General features: G+C 48.0%; 1 protein-coding gene across 1 annotated transcript in view; it reads left to right on the top strand.

Moving 5' to 3' along the window:
• The first annotated feature begins 3,072 nt into the window (after nt 1-3,072).
• Nucleotides 3,073-17,866, top strand: part of PKD1L3 (polycystin 1 like 3, transient receptor potential channel interacting) — a 40,680-nt gene continuing 25,886 nt past the window's right edge. Inside the window, exons 1-9 of the mRNA XM_055145603.1 lie at nt 3,073-3,367; nt 5,440-5,559; nt 7,766-7,885; nt 10,385-10,449; nt 13,210-13,341; nt 13,832-14,000; nt 15,304-15,427; nt 15,525-15,651; nt 17,057-17,285. Of these exons, the coding sequence (XP_055001578.1) occupies nt 3,073-3,367; nt 5,440-5,559; nt 7,766-7,885; nt 10,385-10,449; nt 13,210-13,341; nt 13,832-14,000; nt 15,304-15,427; nt 15,525-15,651; nt 17,057-17,285 (1,381 nt within the window). The remainder of the gene's footprint in view (nt 3,368-5,439; nt 5,560-7,765; nt 7,886-10,384; nt 10,450-13,209; nt 13,342-13,831; nt 14,001-15,303; nt 15,428-15,524; nt 15,652-17,056; nt 17,286-17,866) is intronic.

Here is a 17,866-nt window from a genome sequence, read left to right as displayed (position 1 = left end):
CGTTCCCAGGATTTCATCAGCCACCAATCGTTAGGAGGGGAGGGCGGGGCACACCTGGCGCCGCGGGAAGGATCCTCCCCGCCCCCAGGTCCTGGTTGGTCACTGGATCGCACGCGCAGTCGTGCTGACCCCGCCTCTTCCGCCAGCCCGACCTTCTGCGCCCGGGCTTGGGGCTGGTATGCGCTTAGCTGGGCGCTTAGCTGGTTGTATGTGTGGATCCTTACATTCTAAGCAAGCACTCTCGTGGGTTATGTCTTTTCAATCATTTAAGCGTTTTGTCGGTGATGGGCGTGAGCTCCACACAACGCCTGTGCCGGGCACGTACGTGTTTAACGATTTGTAAAGCGTTGAAAACAGCATTAAGCTGACTTATTTTTTTATTAGTAAATCACCATAGGTACAGTTACAGACTTACATCTTTTCATGCTTGTGTTTCTTTCACTCATACAATGCTCAAGTACCCATCCCTCCACCAGTGCCCATTGTCCACCACCGATGATCCCAGTATCCCTCCCACCCCCTCATCCATCCCCCCTATCCCACCCCACCTCTGTGGCAGGGCATTCCTTTTGCTCTCTCTCCTTTTGGGTATTGTGGTGCGCAATAGAGGTATTGAGTAGCCATCATGTTTGATCCATAGTCCACTTTCAGCGCGCATCTCCCATCCCCAGCGGGTCCTCGAACCACACTTTACCTGTTCCCTTCTCTATCTGAGCAGCCTTTTCATCCTGAATGTAAGGCCAGCTTCCAAGCTGTGGAGCCAACCTGGTACTTATCACTACTATTCTTGGGTGCTTGTCTCGCTTTCTGTTACTTTATATTCCACAGGTGATTGCAATCTTTCTATGTCTGTCTCTTTTTGACTCATTTTACTTAGCATGATACTTTCCATGTTGATCCACTTATATGCAGAAGTCATGGCTTCATCTTCTCTAGAAACTGCATAGTATTCCATTGTGTAGATGTACCAGAGTTTCTTCAACCAGTCATCTGTTGCTGGGCACTCAGGTTTTTTTTCCAGATTCTGGCTATTGTAAACAGTACTGCAATGCATTCGAGTGCAGATGTCATTTCAACTATAATTTTTTGCCTCTCTGGAATATATTCCCAGGAGTGGAATTGCTGGGAGATCTGACGTTCTATAAAGATGCCACTGTCAGATTTCACTTTTAAATACCGGAGCTGCTTGTGTGCATATATGCATATTTATGAGGATGTTAGGGAATTCAGACTTAGTGAACTTTTAAAAAGATCCCTTCAGGGGCCGGAGCGATTGTGCAGTGGGGTGGGGTGTTTGCCTTGCACGCAGCTGACCTGGGTTCAATCCCCAGCATCCTGGCATCCCGTATGGTCCCCCGAGCACTGCGAGAGTGATTTCCGAGTGCAAAGCCAGAGGAAAGGGCGTTTGCCTTGCTTGTGGCCGATCCAGGTTCTGTTGGGTATCCACATGGTCCCCCCATGCACCGCCAGGCGTAATAACCTGAATATTAGTGGGCCTGAGTAACCCCTGAACATCACAGGGCGTGCCCCCCTGCCCTTGTCTCCCCAAAAAAAGAGTACCCTGAAGCTAAAAGGGGGAAGGAAAATGCTTCCAGAGAAGTTGCACTCAAGTTGCTCTCTTCACATACTCTTTGTTTTGGGGCCACTCCTGGCTGTGCTTATGGTTTATTTACTCCCGGTTCTGCACACCGAGATACTTGAGGACACAGGTGATGCTGGGGACCAAACCCGGGATGACCACATGCGAGGCAAGTGCCCTACCCATGTACTATCTCTAGGCCCCTCAAAAGAATACTTTGCTAGCCTCAGTTTCCACTACTGCCCCCTGCCCTCCCAGGCACACAGAAAATTCTTTCTCTAAAGACTTCACACTTGCTCACTACGTGCGTTCACCGTGGACCCCTCTGCCAGTATGCCCAGCTCCTTTTCTAAACATGACCATCCTTATATGTTCGATCCAAGTTGAGATCATTAGCTGAACCCTCACAGATTTACCTTTTTCAATGGCTCTTTCTTTAATACTTAGACTTACATGTTTTTCCTGTCCTATATAGACTTTTTACTTTTCCAGAGTAGGACCACACCACATTTATTTTTCACTGGATTACTGCAGTATTTTTCAGATTGGGGGATGTATTCATAAAGTCTGAACTTAGAGTTTTGTTGTCCCCATCCACAGTGATTTTAGAAAGTATTGTAAGTGTTATTCAGGAATATTTGGAGAACCAACTTAACCCTGAAATTTGCCAGATGATTTTTTGATTCCCAGGTTTATTTGTATTAATGAACAAGTCTTGACTCGAAGAGAACTGGCTGAAACACATGAATGATGGATATGCTGCAGGTGAAAAATGGAGAATATGCTCTGTAAATAAAGCTTTTTCCACAAGTGAAAGGAAAGTGGGCAGAGTATTGATTCTTCATTATAGCATGAAGTAACATGCATGCCTAAATAAAAGGAACCTGGTGGTAAGCAAGAGCTGTGTTTACCTGCAGGTGGATATTTTGTTCAGCAAAATTTTAATTCATTTGTTTTTAGTGTTTGCATTTCCTGTATATTCATTCTTTCATCAAATAGTCTTTGGTTTTAATGATTACATAAGATGAAACCACCATCTTGGGATCAAGCTTATGCCTAGTTTAAATCTATTCTAGGAATCTGTAAAAAAAATTTTCTTTTAAAAAAGAAAGTATGATTACTCAGTTTTTGGCTACCCTGACTTAACTATGCATCATCCTCAAACTCCTTACAGCTTGGATCTGGTAAATAAAGGTCCATTACAATGCCAAAGGCAAGTTGTGTAGACACAGAGGGTGTTGCCCCAGCTGGAAAAAAAAAAAACCTTAAAAGACCCACTAAGGCTTAATTCATTGGTCTTTGCTTTTGATTTTCAGCTTATAGGAACACCACCTGGTTCCTTAAAAGAAAAGGAAACAAAAGCTTTTGTTTCTGTGATCGATGATTCCCAACTCTAATAATAATATTGATAAATAAGACAAACCTACCTAGAATATATTTAAAAGATCCAGCAGCTGCTGGCCCCACATTTTGCCTGCTGGCCGTTAGCAGACATGTTCCTCCGAGGAAGCCTCTGGCTTTGGTTGTCCCTCAGAGCAAGCGTCATTCTAGGACGGCAGCAACGGAGCCCAGAGCCACGGGGCCAGAATAATTGTTATCAGCTCAACAGGTTTCACTGCAGCTTCGAAGAAGCAGAAAATTACTGTCACTCCCTGGGAGGGGAACTTGCTTACACTTGGAACCAAGAGGTTCAAGAACTCATCTGGGACTCTCTGGAAAAAGGGAAGAAGTGGTGGACTGGGCAGAATATAATGTTGCAGGAGAAACATCGAGAGAGAAAAAAAACAGGTAAGTTTCCGAGCTTTAGTTCTTGTGAAGCAAAACTTTCTTTTATTCCGGGACAGAAGAAAGACAAAATAAACCCTTGGGGCTGGGGAGAGCTTACAGGTCTGGACTGCATGGTTTGCCTGCTGGAGGCCAGTGGTCAGCCTGAGCACTGCATGGTCGCCTCCGACCACCACCCAGAGTGATCCCTGAAAGAGATCCCCAAGCACTGAGCGGGGACCCTGGGCACCTCCAAATGCAATGTTCCCCTCAAAAAAAAAAAAAAACCTGCCAGAGTGAATACAAGATGTAAAGTGCTTCCCTTGCACGCACTGACCCTAGTTTGAATCCCAGCATCCAATTACGGCCCCCCTGGCGCCAGCAGCAGTGATCCCTGAACAGAGCCATGAGTAAGGCCCGAGCACCACTGAGTGTGACCCTCCGCCTCCCCCCAAAATGACTTTCTGCTTAAATATAGAGAGAGAATTTATCCTTTACATCATTTACTTTCTGAAATATTTCCACTTTCGTGTCAGCTTTTATTCTCGACATTTTTATTGTAGTTTCGGCAACATATTTTATAGTGATGTTGATGTTTTGGTTTTGTTGAACAAAGTTACTGTACCCTGCCACCCCCAAAGTGTCCCAGGCCCGCCACCATTGTCCTTATGTCACTTCTACTGCAGCCTTTGGATTTTCTGTGATCAAGAGGTGATCAGAGCCCATCAAAAGTTGACTTACCTAATTTTCACTAAAAATCAAAGTTCTGCAATGGAAAAATTTTTCCTTGGTATTTAAGTGTGGGGAGGCAGGTGCCAGGAATCGAGTGCAGGGAAGGACACCCGCCCAGCTCGTGTCCTGGCACTGAGTGAGCTCCACACCCAGCCCTGAAGGAAATCTTCTATGGTCATTTTTTTCCTTCATAATAACATTTCATCTACATCTCTAAGTTTTGAAATACAGAAATCAAAGATTATTTGCCCATTCTCTTTCTTGCATAGATATTTTCAGAGAAATGCTCTGGACTCTCCTAGTCTTAAACCCATGGTCTTAAAGGGAATGGGTTCCCTGACATGGCCTTAAAGGGCTGAGGGAACCCAATGATGATAGACTGACTTCAACAAAAGATAAAAATTCTTGGGCGGGACAATAGTACAGCATGGAGGACAGCATTGCCTTGCACACGCTGACCCAGGTTCAATCCCCAGCATCCCACATAATCCCTCAAGCACCACCAGGAGTAGTTCTTGAGCATTTCTGGGTGTGGTCCAAACATTTTAAAAAAAAAAAAAAGAATTCTCCTGGACTCCTTTGGCAGGAACTGCTTCACCAAGGCAGTAAATATGTTAACAGCTGTTTTGCAAGAAGCTCTTTGTTCCTGGTGGTTCTTGCCTTCAGGATAGCCAGCAAAGCTTCAGACCTGTTAAAAAAGTTGTCGGAAGAAATGCAAAAACACATCAGCATCCCTGAGGCCTGCTGGATGACCTCAAGACCAGTTCCTATTTATCCTAAGGCCCCTCGCCTGGCTTTCAAGATGCAGACTGGACAGAGAGCTCCTTTCCTTGTGCTCCACGTTGTGGGGAAGGCCAGTGTGACTGTCTTCTTACTAGGCTGCAAGCCCACAGTCAGCTTTCGCATTGGAGAAAGCTTCAAGGCATCAGTATGTCATCCTCTATTGAAATCTAGGCAAATTAACATGAAGCTTTTGTAATAAAAGACACATACTAGGGAAGGAAAAAAAAAAAGGAGGGGCTGGAGCAATAGCACAGCGGGTAGGGCGTTTGCCTTGCACGTGGCCAACCGGTGTTCGATTCCCAGCATCCCATATGGTCCCCTGAGCACTGCCCGGGGGTAATTCCTGAGTGCAGAGCCAGGAGTAAATCCTGTGCATCGCTGGGTGTGACCCAAAAAGCAAAAAAAAAAAAAAAAGGAAACCTAAGAGGGGTCCGTCCTAGCACTGCACCCACAAACACAATTATAATATATGGAGGGGAGTTCTAAATTTTCATCTATTGGAAGTTAGCAAAATGTGGCTTTCATATTCTCTTTAAAGTCTGGATTTTGCAGCCGAAGCTCACTGGGTCTGGTCTCTTGAGCAGATGTCGCGCACCGGGCCACCGAGCCCAAGAGCTGCATGTATGTGTCCAGGATCTCCAGCGGGCTGTGGTCTCACAAGGACTTGTGCTCACAGAGGCATTACTTCATTTGCCAGACGGGTGAGTGCCGGGGCCCTCATGCTGCCTGCAACCTCATTTTTAGACACTGGTTCTAAATACGGTGAGAGGACACGAGAAGACCAAAGGCAGGGAGGTTCTCCTGTGCAGGTTGCTTCCTTAGGAGGAGGGGCTCGAAACACACAGTGTGTGAGCTTGCGTGGGTTGTCTTTGTTCATCACTGAACGTGGTGCTGGTGACCTACAGTATTTTTTTCCTATCTCAGTGAATTCTTGGAGACTTTAACATGTATTGGATCGGGGCCAGAAAGCTAGTACCTGGGGGTAAGACTCGTGCCTTACATGCTGCCGGCCTGGTTCAGCCTCCAGAACCACCTGGCCACCCAGGGACCATCAACTGTGCCAGGGGGTGGGCCTGCAGGTCCCAGAGCACTGCTGGGGTGGCCCTGAGTAATCCCCTCCAGGGAAGGGCCCAAGCGGCACCATAACGTCAAGGCCACTGAAAAGGCAGCCGCACCAGGAGTGACCCCTGAGTGCAGAGCCAGGAGTGAGCCCTAAGCACCACAGGTGTGTCCCTCCCCCAACCACCCCAAAATCCCAGGGAGGAGCCCCTGAGCCTCCTGGGCACCACTGGAGAGCCCTCATCCACACCTCCAAGAAAGATACTGCAATGGGATTGATAGCTCAAAGCGCTGGAGCACAATCCTGCCATGCACAAGGCCCCAAGTTTGATCCCCCGAATCGTGTGCACCCACCCACCCGCCCCAGCACAGCCAAGGAGCCCCTAGCACCTCTGGGTCCATATGCCGTGACATCTTCAGCCTGAGCTGGACCATCAGGCCTGCACTATTAGGTTGAGAATTCCAGAAGGGGCAAGGGGGTGCCCCTGAGAAGCCCCCGATAGACTGAGAAATAAAAGAATGTCATGTCCAGAGGACATTGGAAGACTCTGCACAGTACTAATGTTCCTTCTTCCCAGCAGATACAGGTTTCACACAGCATCTATCAGAACCCCTAGTTGTTTTTTTAAATTAGAGACAAGATTCTCTAAAATCTGTCCAACTAGGAACTAGAATGGCTCACTCACATTGCGGTTTCCTACCACAGGTCTGCAGCATGGCAAGGTTGGGGGAGCCCGGCTGATCAGGGAGGGTTCTAGCTGCCGGTGTGGGGGCTGGTGCTCTCCGGGGACAAGAAGTCAGGAAGCAGTGCAGGGGCGGAGGCCGACTTGTGTTCCAGGTGGCCCCGGAGACAGGCCTGCGAGCCGGGTATCCGACGTAGCCTGAGACAGTCGTGGCTTCTGCGGCTTCACTGATGGGGCTGAGCAGCAGGAGTGAGAGGCTTTACAGGGAGACACTTGGTCTATTTAAGAGTGGCGCTTCCCGGGCCCACATGCTGGGGGGAAAGGCAGTTGGGACGGAGAAGGAGCCACTAAGGAAATAATGGTTGGAGGGATCGTCCAGGATGGGAGACGTGTGTTGATAGAGCAAGGACCAAACACAATGGCCTCCTACTATCTGTATTCCAAATTATAATGCCCCATATTAGAAAGAGAGTAAGAAGGATTGTACCTGCCACAGAGGAAGGGAGTGGGGTGGAGTGGGGGGGTGGGGGGACACTGGGAACAGTGGTGGTGGAAAATGTGCACTGGTGGAGGGCTGGGTGCTCGAGCATTAACGCAAGTGTTTTCAATGGGGCTAATGTCTGTGTGCTTCTCTGCATCCAGTTAGAGGACCTCATTTTGAGATGTTGGTGATATAATTGGTCCAGAGTAAAACTACTTCACAGTGTCTAGGTGACGGCTCTTAAAAACAACGGACCGGAGAGTGATACAGTGGGAGGGTGCGGGCCTTGCACGTAACCGACCCAGGTTCAATCCCTGGAACTCTATATGGTCCCCTGAGTCCTGTCAGGAGTGATTTTTGAGCACAGAGTCAGGAGTTGAACCCTGACCATCACCAGGTATATCCCCCAAATCAAAAGAATAGAAAATAAAAACAAAACAGGTAAAAATCTTTAATTTGTGATTTTGTGGCAAGCTACCCGTGGTGTATTCGATATGCCAAAAACAGTAACAACAAGTCTCACAATGGAGATGTTACTGGTGCCCACTTGAGCAAATCGATGAACAACGGGACGACACTGCTACAGTGCTACAGTGCATATAGATGCATATAATATTTGTTTTATAGATTTACAGTAGAGGTCAATCCTGTAAATTAATTTCTACTATATTGGTCTCTAAACAGATGATCTCTTTTCAAACCAAGATGCCAGCTATAAAAGAAATGGAAATGGTTCTCATTTATATTGGAGACCTGAGAAGACAAAAAGAAAAGTTACAATTCCAGGAGACAAAGGGAACACAGGTAAGGCATAGAGAAACCAATTCCTGCCTCCCAGGACTGAATCAATGCCCAAATGGGTTATCTTATGGCACCCCTAAATATTCGCTGCATTCTGTTTTGTCTGATGTTAACATTTCAGTCTTCAAGAAACTCCTACAATTTCTTAACATTCTTTGATTATTTTGTTTTCACCAACCCTCAGTCTGTTGGGTTTTTTTTGGGGGGGGGTCACACCCAGCGTTGCACAGGGGTTACTTCTGGCTCATGCACTCAGGAATTACTCCTGGCGGTGTTCAGGGGACCATATGGGATGCTGGCAATCGAACCCGGATCGGCTGCATGCAAGGCAAACACCCTACCTGCTGTACTATTGCTCCAGCCCCCCTCAGTCTGTTTTTCTTACAAAAATTTCCATTTTCTTAAGATCCTTACAAAGAATGTACTGTTCGATCTTGTTTTAATTATTCCTCCGCCCCTCTCGGAAAGCCCGGCAAGCTACCGAGAGTATCCCGCCCACACGGCAGAGCCTGGCAAGCTATCCGTGGCGTATTTGATATGCCAAAAACAGTAACAAGTCTCACAATGGGGATGTTACTGGTGCCCACTCAAGCAAATCGATGAACAACGGGACGACAGTGCTACGACAGTGCTGCAGTACTTTCCTTCTTTTTTATTTTGGAAAGCGAATGGTATGGGGGGAAGATGCATTCGCCTGAAATAACCTCAGCTGATATCAGTGTTGGAAGATTATGCAGATCAATTGATGGAAATGTAAATGATGGGGGCTGGAGCAGGTAGGGTATTTGCCTTGCACATAGCCGACTCGGGTTCGATTCCCAGCATCCCGACACCGCCAGGAGTAATTCGTGAGTGCAGAGCCAAGACTAGCCCCTGTGCATCGTCAGGTGTGACCTAAAAGCAAAAAAAAAAAAAAAAAAACAGACATTAAGTGGCCCTAGTTATTCTTCTGAGAGGTTGGTCTCACCACCTCAAGGGACAGGTCTTAGATAGTCACTTTAAAAAGCAATTTAGGGGCCGGATCGATAGCACAGCGGGTAGGGCATTTGCCTTGCACGCGGCCGACCTGGGTTCGATCCCCGGCATCCCATATGGTCCCCCAAGCACTGCCAGGAGTAATTTCTGAGTGCAAAGCCAGGAATAACCCCCGAGCATCGCTGGGTATGACCCAAAAAGCAAATAAATAAATAAATAAAATAAAATAAAATAAAAAGCAATTTAGAAAGTTATTACTATAGAATATATACATATATCCATATGTCCATTTAGATATATGTATATATATTTATATTTAAAGTATAAAAATAAACTTTTCTGGGCTGGAGAGATAATACAGAGGTTAAGGCACTTGCTTTGCAATTCCTCTTCATTAATATGCTGCTTTACAGTATGATATTTTAATTTTTAGGGGCTTTTGGTTGCCACGCCTAGTGGTGGTCAGGACTTACTCCTGGCTCAGTGCTCAGTACTCACCTGTCAGGGCTTGGGGAGACCATATGCAGTGCCAGGGTCCAAACCAGGTCAGCCACATTCAAGCATAAGAGACAAGGTCTTACCCCCAGCAGGGCCCCCCCATACTAGTGGAGCCTCTCCAGGGTTCTTTAAAGAAGAGGGAACAAGCTTGAACATTAGTGATCCACAATGTCTCTCTGCTCAGAATTCAAATGCATCTAGATTTCTCAACAGTGGGAAATGACCACTTTGGTTTCCTGTGAAACATTGTGTAGTGTTTTTAGCCAAGAACACGCTATCCCTAGAAAAGATAGAAATGTATCTATTCTAAATCCTCACTTGAACTTAATCTGTTTTCTCCTGTGACAGGTCCTCATCTTTCAACCATTTGTCAGCGCTCTGCTCCTGCTCATGCTAACCATGTACGTGTTCACCCCACAAACAGCATCCCCGCATGCTATTCTTTGCTGTTCCTCTTGGGTCCTGCTAAAACGCTGCTCTGGCCCTGAGGGTGCTCTGGGAATAGTTTTCCAACCTGCACTTGCATGCAGCAAAGAGTCAGATTTAATAGCTGCCTGATTGACGAATCTTTAAGATCCATTTTTAATTTCCATCTTGGTACAATTATCATCTGTTGTTTATTCCCCCACACAAGGCAAGTGCCCTAACTGCTATATTATTGCTCCAGCCCCCTGCCCAAGTTGAGGAAGGAGAATGGTGAAGTGTGGTGCTTTCGCGAACCATCTGAACACAGGCTCTTTGGTAGAGGTGTCCGGTGATGTTATTCTCATGCACTCGGACAGCCCAGGGCCTGCAGGGACCACTGCCTTCATTTTTCATCACTTGGTAAAAGCAAATCTGGCCTTTCTCCTTTACATTTAATCTTTTAGTCCAAGACCCTGTGCCATTCCAGCGGCCCACCTGCCCCCGTGCCACCTACAGTCCTGCAGCCAGGAGTCCCGGAGACAGCTGCCCCTCGCAGAGGGCCTGACCTCAGCTCCCCGGAGCCCCCTGGGGAAGCTCCCGAGGACCCAGTCTCCTGTCCCACAGGCACCTCGACTCCAGGACCCCTCACTGCCCTCCCGGAAGCATCATTCCAGAATGTGTCGGACCAGGTAAGGAAGGTCGAAAATGGCCTTTCTCCTTCCTGCCTTTGTTAGAGGGCCCCAGACTTATTTAGCCCATCACCCCCTTTCCAGAGCCGAAACCACTCAGCACCCCCTGGAACTTTGCCTTCTTTAAGGGAACAAATAGCCTGCCCCCCCACTGCAATTACACCAGGTGCTACTGCAGCCCCCTTCCTCCCCACTTGATTTTAGCACCCCGACCCAGGGGACAGTTCCCCAGGCTGGGAAACTCTGGTCTGCTGTGGCCTTCGGAGGAGAGACTTCGGGGTGGAGCCTGAGGACTAGCACGTGCCAAGGAGAAGCAGAAGGGAGTAAGGGTGAGGATGTGAGGAAGCTTTTCTCGGGGCCTGGCCCTCTTGGCCTGAGGTCTGAGCATCTTTTTGAGCTCTTCCGTTGGTGCTCTGGGCGGTAGGGAAGCTCCCTTCACCCCACATCTTGTCAGAGGCACAAACCCCTCCGGCTCCAGCTCCATGCTCCTTCCCCCCCACACAAACCAGAAATCCAAGCAGCGTGAAAAGTGCTTTGAGGGAACAGACCTTTGAACAGCCAGGAGCTACCACACAGGCTCCAACAGCCTGCTCACATCCCGGCCGCCAGTGGGAGTAAGAATCGGGCAGTTCTCTGCTCCCTCCCTTAGTGCTGGCCACAGCTGCCTCAACACGGGCACCGAAGCGCCGGCCACAGCCTGGTAATCATGGGGCACGGCAATGGCTCAAAGACCCAGAGCTAAGGTTTTGCATGCAGGAGCCCTGAGATCAGCCCCCTGCACCCCATGGTCCCCCAGCACTGCAAGATGCAGCTTAAAAGTAGAAAAGTGGGGGGGCTGGAGCAATAGCACAGCGGGTAGGGCATTTGCCTTGCACAAGGCTGACCCGGGTTTGATTCCCAGCATCCCAGGTCCCCTGAGCACCGCCAGGGGCAATTCCTGAGTGCAGAGCCAGGAATAACGCCTGTGCATCGCCAAGTATGACCCAAAAAGAAAAAAAAAGTAAGTGAAGGATGTTTTGTTTTTTGTTTTTTTTTTTGGGGGGGGGCAGTGCTCAGGGCTTACTCTGCACTCAGGGATCACTCCTGGTGGTGTGCAGGGACCATATGGGATCCCGGAATCAAACCTGGATGGGCCGCATGCAAGGCAAGAGCCCTACCTCTGTACTATGATCCCATTGTTTTTCAATCTGGTTGTTGTTATTTTGAGGGGCCACACTTAGCAGTGCTCGGGAATCACTCCTGGCACGTTTTCTTTTATTAAAGTCTAACATGCAGACTCTCCAGATAGTTCTACGGAACAATCGCTGAGCCCATGAAGACACATTTGCTTTCTTCCCGAATGCCAGCGTGGGGTTCTGTAGCCAATTATGTTTTCACTTATTTTAGCAGAATGGTCAGAAAATTAGATTTCTGAAAGTTATTATTAAAAAATAAAACATGGGTCAGAGAGAGAGTACGTGCAGGAGGTTGAGTGATTGCATTGCACGTGGCCTATTTCAGTTCAAGCTCCGGCACCCCATGGATGGTCCCCTGGGCACTATCAGGGGTCACTTCTGAGCACAGAGGCAGGAGTAGTCCCTGAGAACTGCCAGATATGCCCCCAAACAAAAGACAGACAGATATACAGAATAGTTAAGGTATGAACAGTGAAAAAAAAATGAAAGAAATAAACTAGTTTGTTATAGTTAGGCTGGAGGGCACAGCGGTAGGGCATTTGCCTTTCACGTAGCCGACCCAGGTTCGATTCCTCCGCCCCTCTCAGAGAGCCTGGCAATCTACCAAGAGTATCTTGCCTGCAGGCCAGAGCCTGGAAAGCTACCCATGGCGTATCCGACATGCCAAACACAGTAACAACAAATCTCACAATGGAGACGTTACTGGTGCCCGCTAGAGAAAATCGATGAGCAACGGGATGACAGTGACAGTGACAGTTATAGTAAGTACCTAGGAGTCAGTCCAGCCAAAGAAGATCAGAACTTCATGGCAATAACTATAAAACTATGGAGGATCAGGGAGACACCTTCAATGGCAGAGCACCAACCCAGTCAGTGCAAGACCCTGACGTCAAGCCCAGCACTCCCCGGTGCTCCACGATCATAGCCAGGTGTGGCCCCACTAACAAAGGGCCAAAGGGCAAAGGGAAGTCAAAGCACTAAGTTCATGCAAAGCAAACTCCAGTTCCACCCAGCACTACATGATCCCTCAAGCACAGCCAAGAGTGACCCGGGGGCCCGAGTTATAGGACGGCGGGAGGGCACTTAACCTCGCATGCAGTAAACCCGGGTTCGATCCTCGGCATCTTATATGGTCCCCTGAGCACCACCAAAGTGATTTCTGAGTGGAGAGCCAGAGTGACCCCTGAGCAACACTAGGTGTGGCCCAAAAGCAAATAATAAGAGTGACCACCCCTCTCCCCCCACAAGCACAGAGCTGAGTGCACCTCATGTGTCTGGAGGCATTTCACAGACCCATTTCAGGCCCTTCCCTTGCACATGAACCTGATTGACGGGGAATCAATGCAGCGGGAAAGGTGAGGTGTTAAACAGGCTTCTCAAAATTTTGCCTTTGTCAAGTTTATCTCACTTTTGGTCATGAGACTCATTTTTAAAACATCCCCAATACAGGGTGAAGCGATGGTAACCATGGTTGGCCCCTGAACACCACTGGGTGTGGACCCTTCCAAGACCTCAAGGTGTGAAAATGAGATGATTTTGATGTTATCTTTAGAAATAATTTTGACATACTCCTTTCTCTCACCAGGTCCTGGCTGAGCTAGCAGGGAACTTGAGCCAAACAATTCATGGCTTGCAGACTCACAGCCACCTGCAGAAAGCTTGTGAGGATCTCCAGAGACTCACGGCTTTTCTCCCAAGATTTTCTGAGTCAACTCAGGTAAGCGGGGGCGCTCAGGAGAGGAGAGGATCTGAAAGGGGAACATGAAAAAGAGAAAAAATGTCCCCAGGCAGAAACTGTCCAAGGGGAGGGTGTGCCCTGTGCAGAATGTTGTGTCAGAGAAGGACTTTGTTTTACTGGGTTTTGGTTGTTGTTGTTGTTGCTGTTTGGAAGGTGTTTGTTGTTGTTGTTGTTGTTGTCGTTGTTACTCTTTTTTGGCTTTTCGGGTCATACCCGGAGGATGCTCAGGGGTTCACAGTCCATCTATGAAGGCCGGAGCAATAGTACAGCGGGTAGGCATTTGCCTTGCATGCAGCTGACCTGGGTTTGATCCCTGGCACCCCATATAATCACAGGAGTGATTCCTGAGTGCAGAGCCAGGACTAATCCCTGAGCATGTCAGGGTGTGACCAAAGAAGAAGAAGAACACAAACAAATTGAAACAGCCGTAAACAGTTTGAGGGCCCTGTGTTTGCGTTCTAATCCCCAGGTGAGCATCATCAATTCTTTTATTCACCTCAACAAGCAGCTCCTGCTGAGCCCGTCTGAGAACGGCAGTGACAAGTCTGTGACCGTCTGTCTCTTTCACTCCCTCCACGAAGCCAAGGAAGCAGGGCAGGAGAGATGGCAAAACCCTGGGCAGAGCAGCGAGCAGGTCTGTGCCATGCATGCTGCTGGCCAGTTCCTCTTTGAAATGTTTTGTTTCTCCACTTTCTGTTTCGCAGAGCTGAGCATCAAGCCCGGGCCGCACACACTGGAGGCATTTCACAGACGCAAAAGCCAGTCTGTAGACACAAAAAGTGATTAACCGGTGCCTAGGTGTAGGGGAGTGAGGAGAGACTGGGATTATTTTAGAGGAGCTGAATCTGTTTTCATAGCAGTTTGTAGTGATAGTCGCACCACCCAGTGAATATATATCTTTAAAAAATTAGAGGGCTAGAGAGGACACAGGACACAACAGGTTGGGCTTGAGCCTCGCATGCAGCCGACTGCAGTTCAAATCCCCAGCGCCACACGTGGCACTGCCAAGGGTTATTCCTGAATACAGAGCCAGGACTAACTCCCTAAGAGCTACTGGGTGTGACCCAAAACTCACAAATAAATACAATTCTTGTTAAAAACATCCTGCACATCAGAGACTATAAAACAAAGCTCCCGGAAGCGAAGCGGCCGCGTGACATCTCATAGCCTAGTTCTCCCTCTCGGAGAACCTGGCAAGCTACCCAGAGTTTTCCTGCCCACCCGGGAGAGCCTGGCAAGCTTCCGTGATGTATTCATATGCCAAATACAGTAATAATGATGGGTCTCATTCTACTGGCCCTGAAGTGCCTCTAATGCAGCACCGTTGGGAAGGATGAGTAAAGAGAGGCTGCTAAAATCTCAGGGCCAGGACGAATGGAGACATTACTGGGCCCGCTCGAGCAAATCGAGGATCAATAGGATGATAGTTTTTATAGTGATAGTGATAGTTTAAAACATTAGGTTGGGCTGGAGCGATAATAAGGCAGATAGGACACTTGCCTTGCATGCGGCCAGCCCAGATTCGATTCCCAGCATCCCATATGGTCCCCTGAGCAATGCCAGGAGTATTCCTGAGTGCAAAGCCAGGAGTAACTCCTGTTCATCGCCAGATGTTACCCAAAAAGAAAAAAAAATCAGGTTGCCTAATGGGTGAATTTCATTGAATTTTGGAAATAAACAGGTCAGCTTATGTACTGGAACAAAGAAATACTTGTGTGGGAGACCCTCTTTTTTGATACAAGAATGAAGTGTCTCTGGTCAGTGTGCAGATACTTTCTGTGGGTCTCCCCTCTGCAACCCGTGTCCCCTCTCCTGACATCATTGACAGGATCCTCGCCCTTCCAGCCCACTGAAACCTTCCCTTCAGACGCCACACACCTGTAACAGTACAGTGAGGTCACAACAGGGCCACAAAAATTTCCCTCTCGACACAGGTGGCAGATAATAGGCCGGATATGCCCTGGCCGGCCCATGGGAAGACCCCGGAAGCATTTCTCCCACAGAATCAATTTTCTGGCTCATCCATGGCTCTCACCTCCTCCATCGCTACCCTCATGCTGAGCAGGTGATGGGAGGGGAAGCCAGGGGGACACCCTGTTTAACTGACCGTTAGACAAGATCCTGGCATTGCCATTTGGTTTTTCTTCTTTTTTTTTCACTAGTCGAAACATATCAACCTTGCCTCTGAGCTCTTACACTCTCGGCTACCCCGCGCCTGTGAGACTAGGTTTCCCGTCAGCCACGGCCTTGGAGGAGCTCTTGAATAAACACCCAGGAGTGGACGTCCAAGTGAGCGTGAACTGGATTCTGGGCTGGAGGAGGATGGGCGGTGAGGGAGGCAGGCCCCTGGGTGGAACAGAGACCGACACGGCTGCTTCCACTAATGGCTCTCACGGGGGCAGGGAGGAGGCCCTGAAGTACCATCCAGGGTAGAACCAGAAGCATTTAGCAGCCTTCTGGTTTTAATTAAGTTTCTGAGTCATGATTTAAAATGAGCCCAGGAGGCAAGAGACAGCACAGTGGGTAAGGTGCATGCCTTATATCCAGCCAACTCAGATTTGATCCGTATCACTCCCTATGGTTCCCCAAGCCCACCAGGGGTCACCTCTGAATGCAGAACCAGGAGTAAGCTCTGAGTACAGCCAGGTGTGGCCTCCAAGACAAAAATAAATAAAAAATTAACTAAATAAAATGAGCTCAGCTCTTTACTCTTTAGGCAAATCTAGGGGAAAAGTATATAATTAGAGGCTCAACATACTCAGTAGGGTCATGTAATATATTGTATTTCTCTCAGCAGTGACCTATCAGAAGTAAAATTGTTGCTTTATCTTGGAGAACAGGATACTTCCTAGTAAAATAGAGTTTTGAGGCTAGAGAGATTATACTACCAATAAGGCTGCACATGGCTGACCCGGGTTTGATCCCTGGTATCCCATATGGTTTCTGGAGCCCACCAGGAGTGATCTTTGAGTACAGAATCAGAAGTAACCCTGAGTATAGCTGGATATGGCCAAGAAAAGACCCCCCAGAACTAAATAGGATCCTTCGGGGATAAAGATACACACACACACACACACACACATTCTTAGGCTCTCCATCTTTAATTAATGCTTCTCAGATGATATTATAAAAAGAAAAATGCCAGTATCGAAAGATATGAGCAAAGGAGAAAATTCCAACATTAACTTTATGCTGATATATTATTACCTACTGGGGTGTTATTTCTAAATATTTGGGCAATGGATGAAACTGGTATTTTCTCTTCCTAGGTAACAGGACTAGCTTTTAACCCCTTCAAAGATTTTGATGACACAAACATTGTTGGAAGCATCGGAAATGTGTTACTGAGCTCTAACCGCAAACTGCTCCAACTTCATGATTTAGTGGAAGATATTGAGGTACAACCTAACTGTTGGTGGGATGGACAGAAGGGAAGAGGGGGCAAAGGGGCAGCAGCTGGAAGGAAAGTCATTTTCACTTTGTGGCAGAACCCTGTCCTGTTAACATGTTTTCTTAGGAACTTTTACAGAGACCCACCTCCTCTTGGGAGAAGATGTTTAGGTACTAGACTCTGGGTGCCCCCTTAGTCCCTACTGACAATCAAGGGGGCTCTGCTTACAGGGGGAAGCCCCAGTTCCCTTCCAACCAAGAAATCAGAAGGAGCCTGAAAGTGCTGAACTGTCTCTCCTCTTAGATCACGCTCTGGAGAAACGCTAGCATCGAAACGCACCCCACCAGTCTCAACATGAGCACCGACCATTTTGTCATCTCGGTGAACATCACGACCCTGGAGAAGTCCCTGATAGTGTGCATAGAAGCCGAAAATCCCCTTCTCATGACCCTCTACCTGGGCTTCCAGTACCAGCCCAACCATACTCACTTCCACCAGAAGATCATGCTCCCCAAGGGGCAGGCGCCCAAGGGTAAGAGCCCAGGCGCCTGTCAGAAACTGGTTTACATGAAATGGAAACAAAACAGCTTGCTTTTCTGCCCGTTTTACCATAACGGTGACATGTTCTGTAATTGCAATGCAGTATCATAGCCAGAAAGCGACTTTAATGGAATGTATTGACCTTCTTCAGCTTCCACCAGTTTAATAGACACTTCTGTATGTGTGTGTTATTAAATCTGTGTAATTTTAGTGATTTTGGGCTTGGGGCCACATCTGGTGATGCTCAGGAGCTACATCTCCCGGTCTGCACTCAGGGATCACTCCCAGTGGTATTCAGAACACTAAATGTGACGCCCAGGACCGGGCCAAGGTCTGCCACATGCAAGGCAAGAACTGTACCCCCCCTCCTGCTATCTCTCTGGCCAAGATCCATGTAATTTTATGACATGTGAATGTCATTGCAACCATGAAATGAATTTTTTAAAAGATTGTGAGATGGAAAAAAAAAGGTAAAAGGAGCTGGAGTGATAGCACAGCAGGTAGGGTGTTTGCCTTGCACGTGGCCGACCCGTGCAATTCGAATCCCAGCATCCCATATGGTCCCCTGAGCCT

Source organism: Sorex araneus, chromosome 8, assembly GCF_027595985.1.
Source record: "Sorex araneus isolate mSorAra2 chromosome 8, mSorAra2.pri, whole genome shotgun sequence".
Classification (NCBI taxonomy): Eukaryota; Metazoa; Chordata; class Mammalia; order Eulipotyphla; family Soricidae; genus Sorex; species Sorex araneus.
This window is presented reverse-complemented; position numbering and strand designations above follow the sequence as displayed.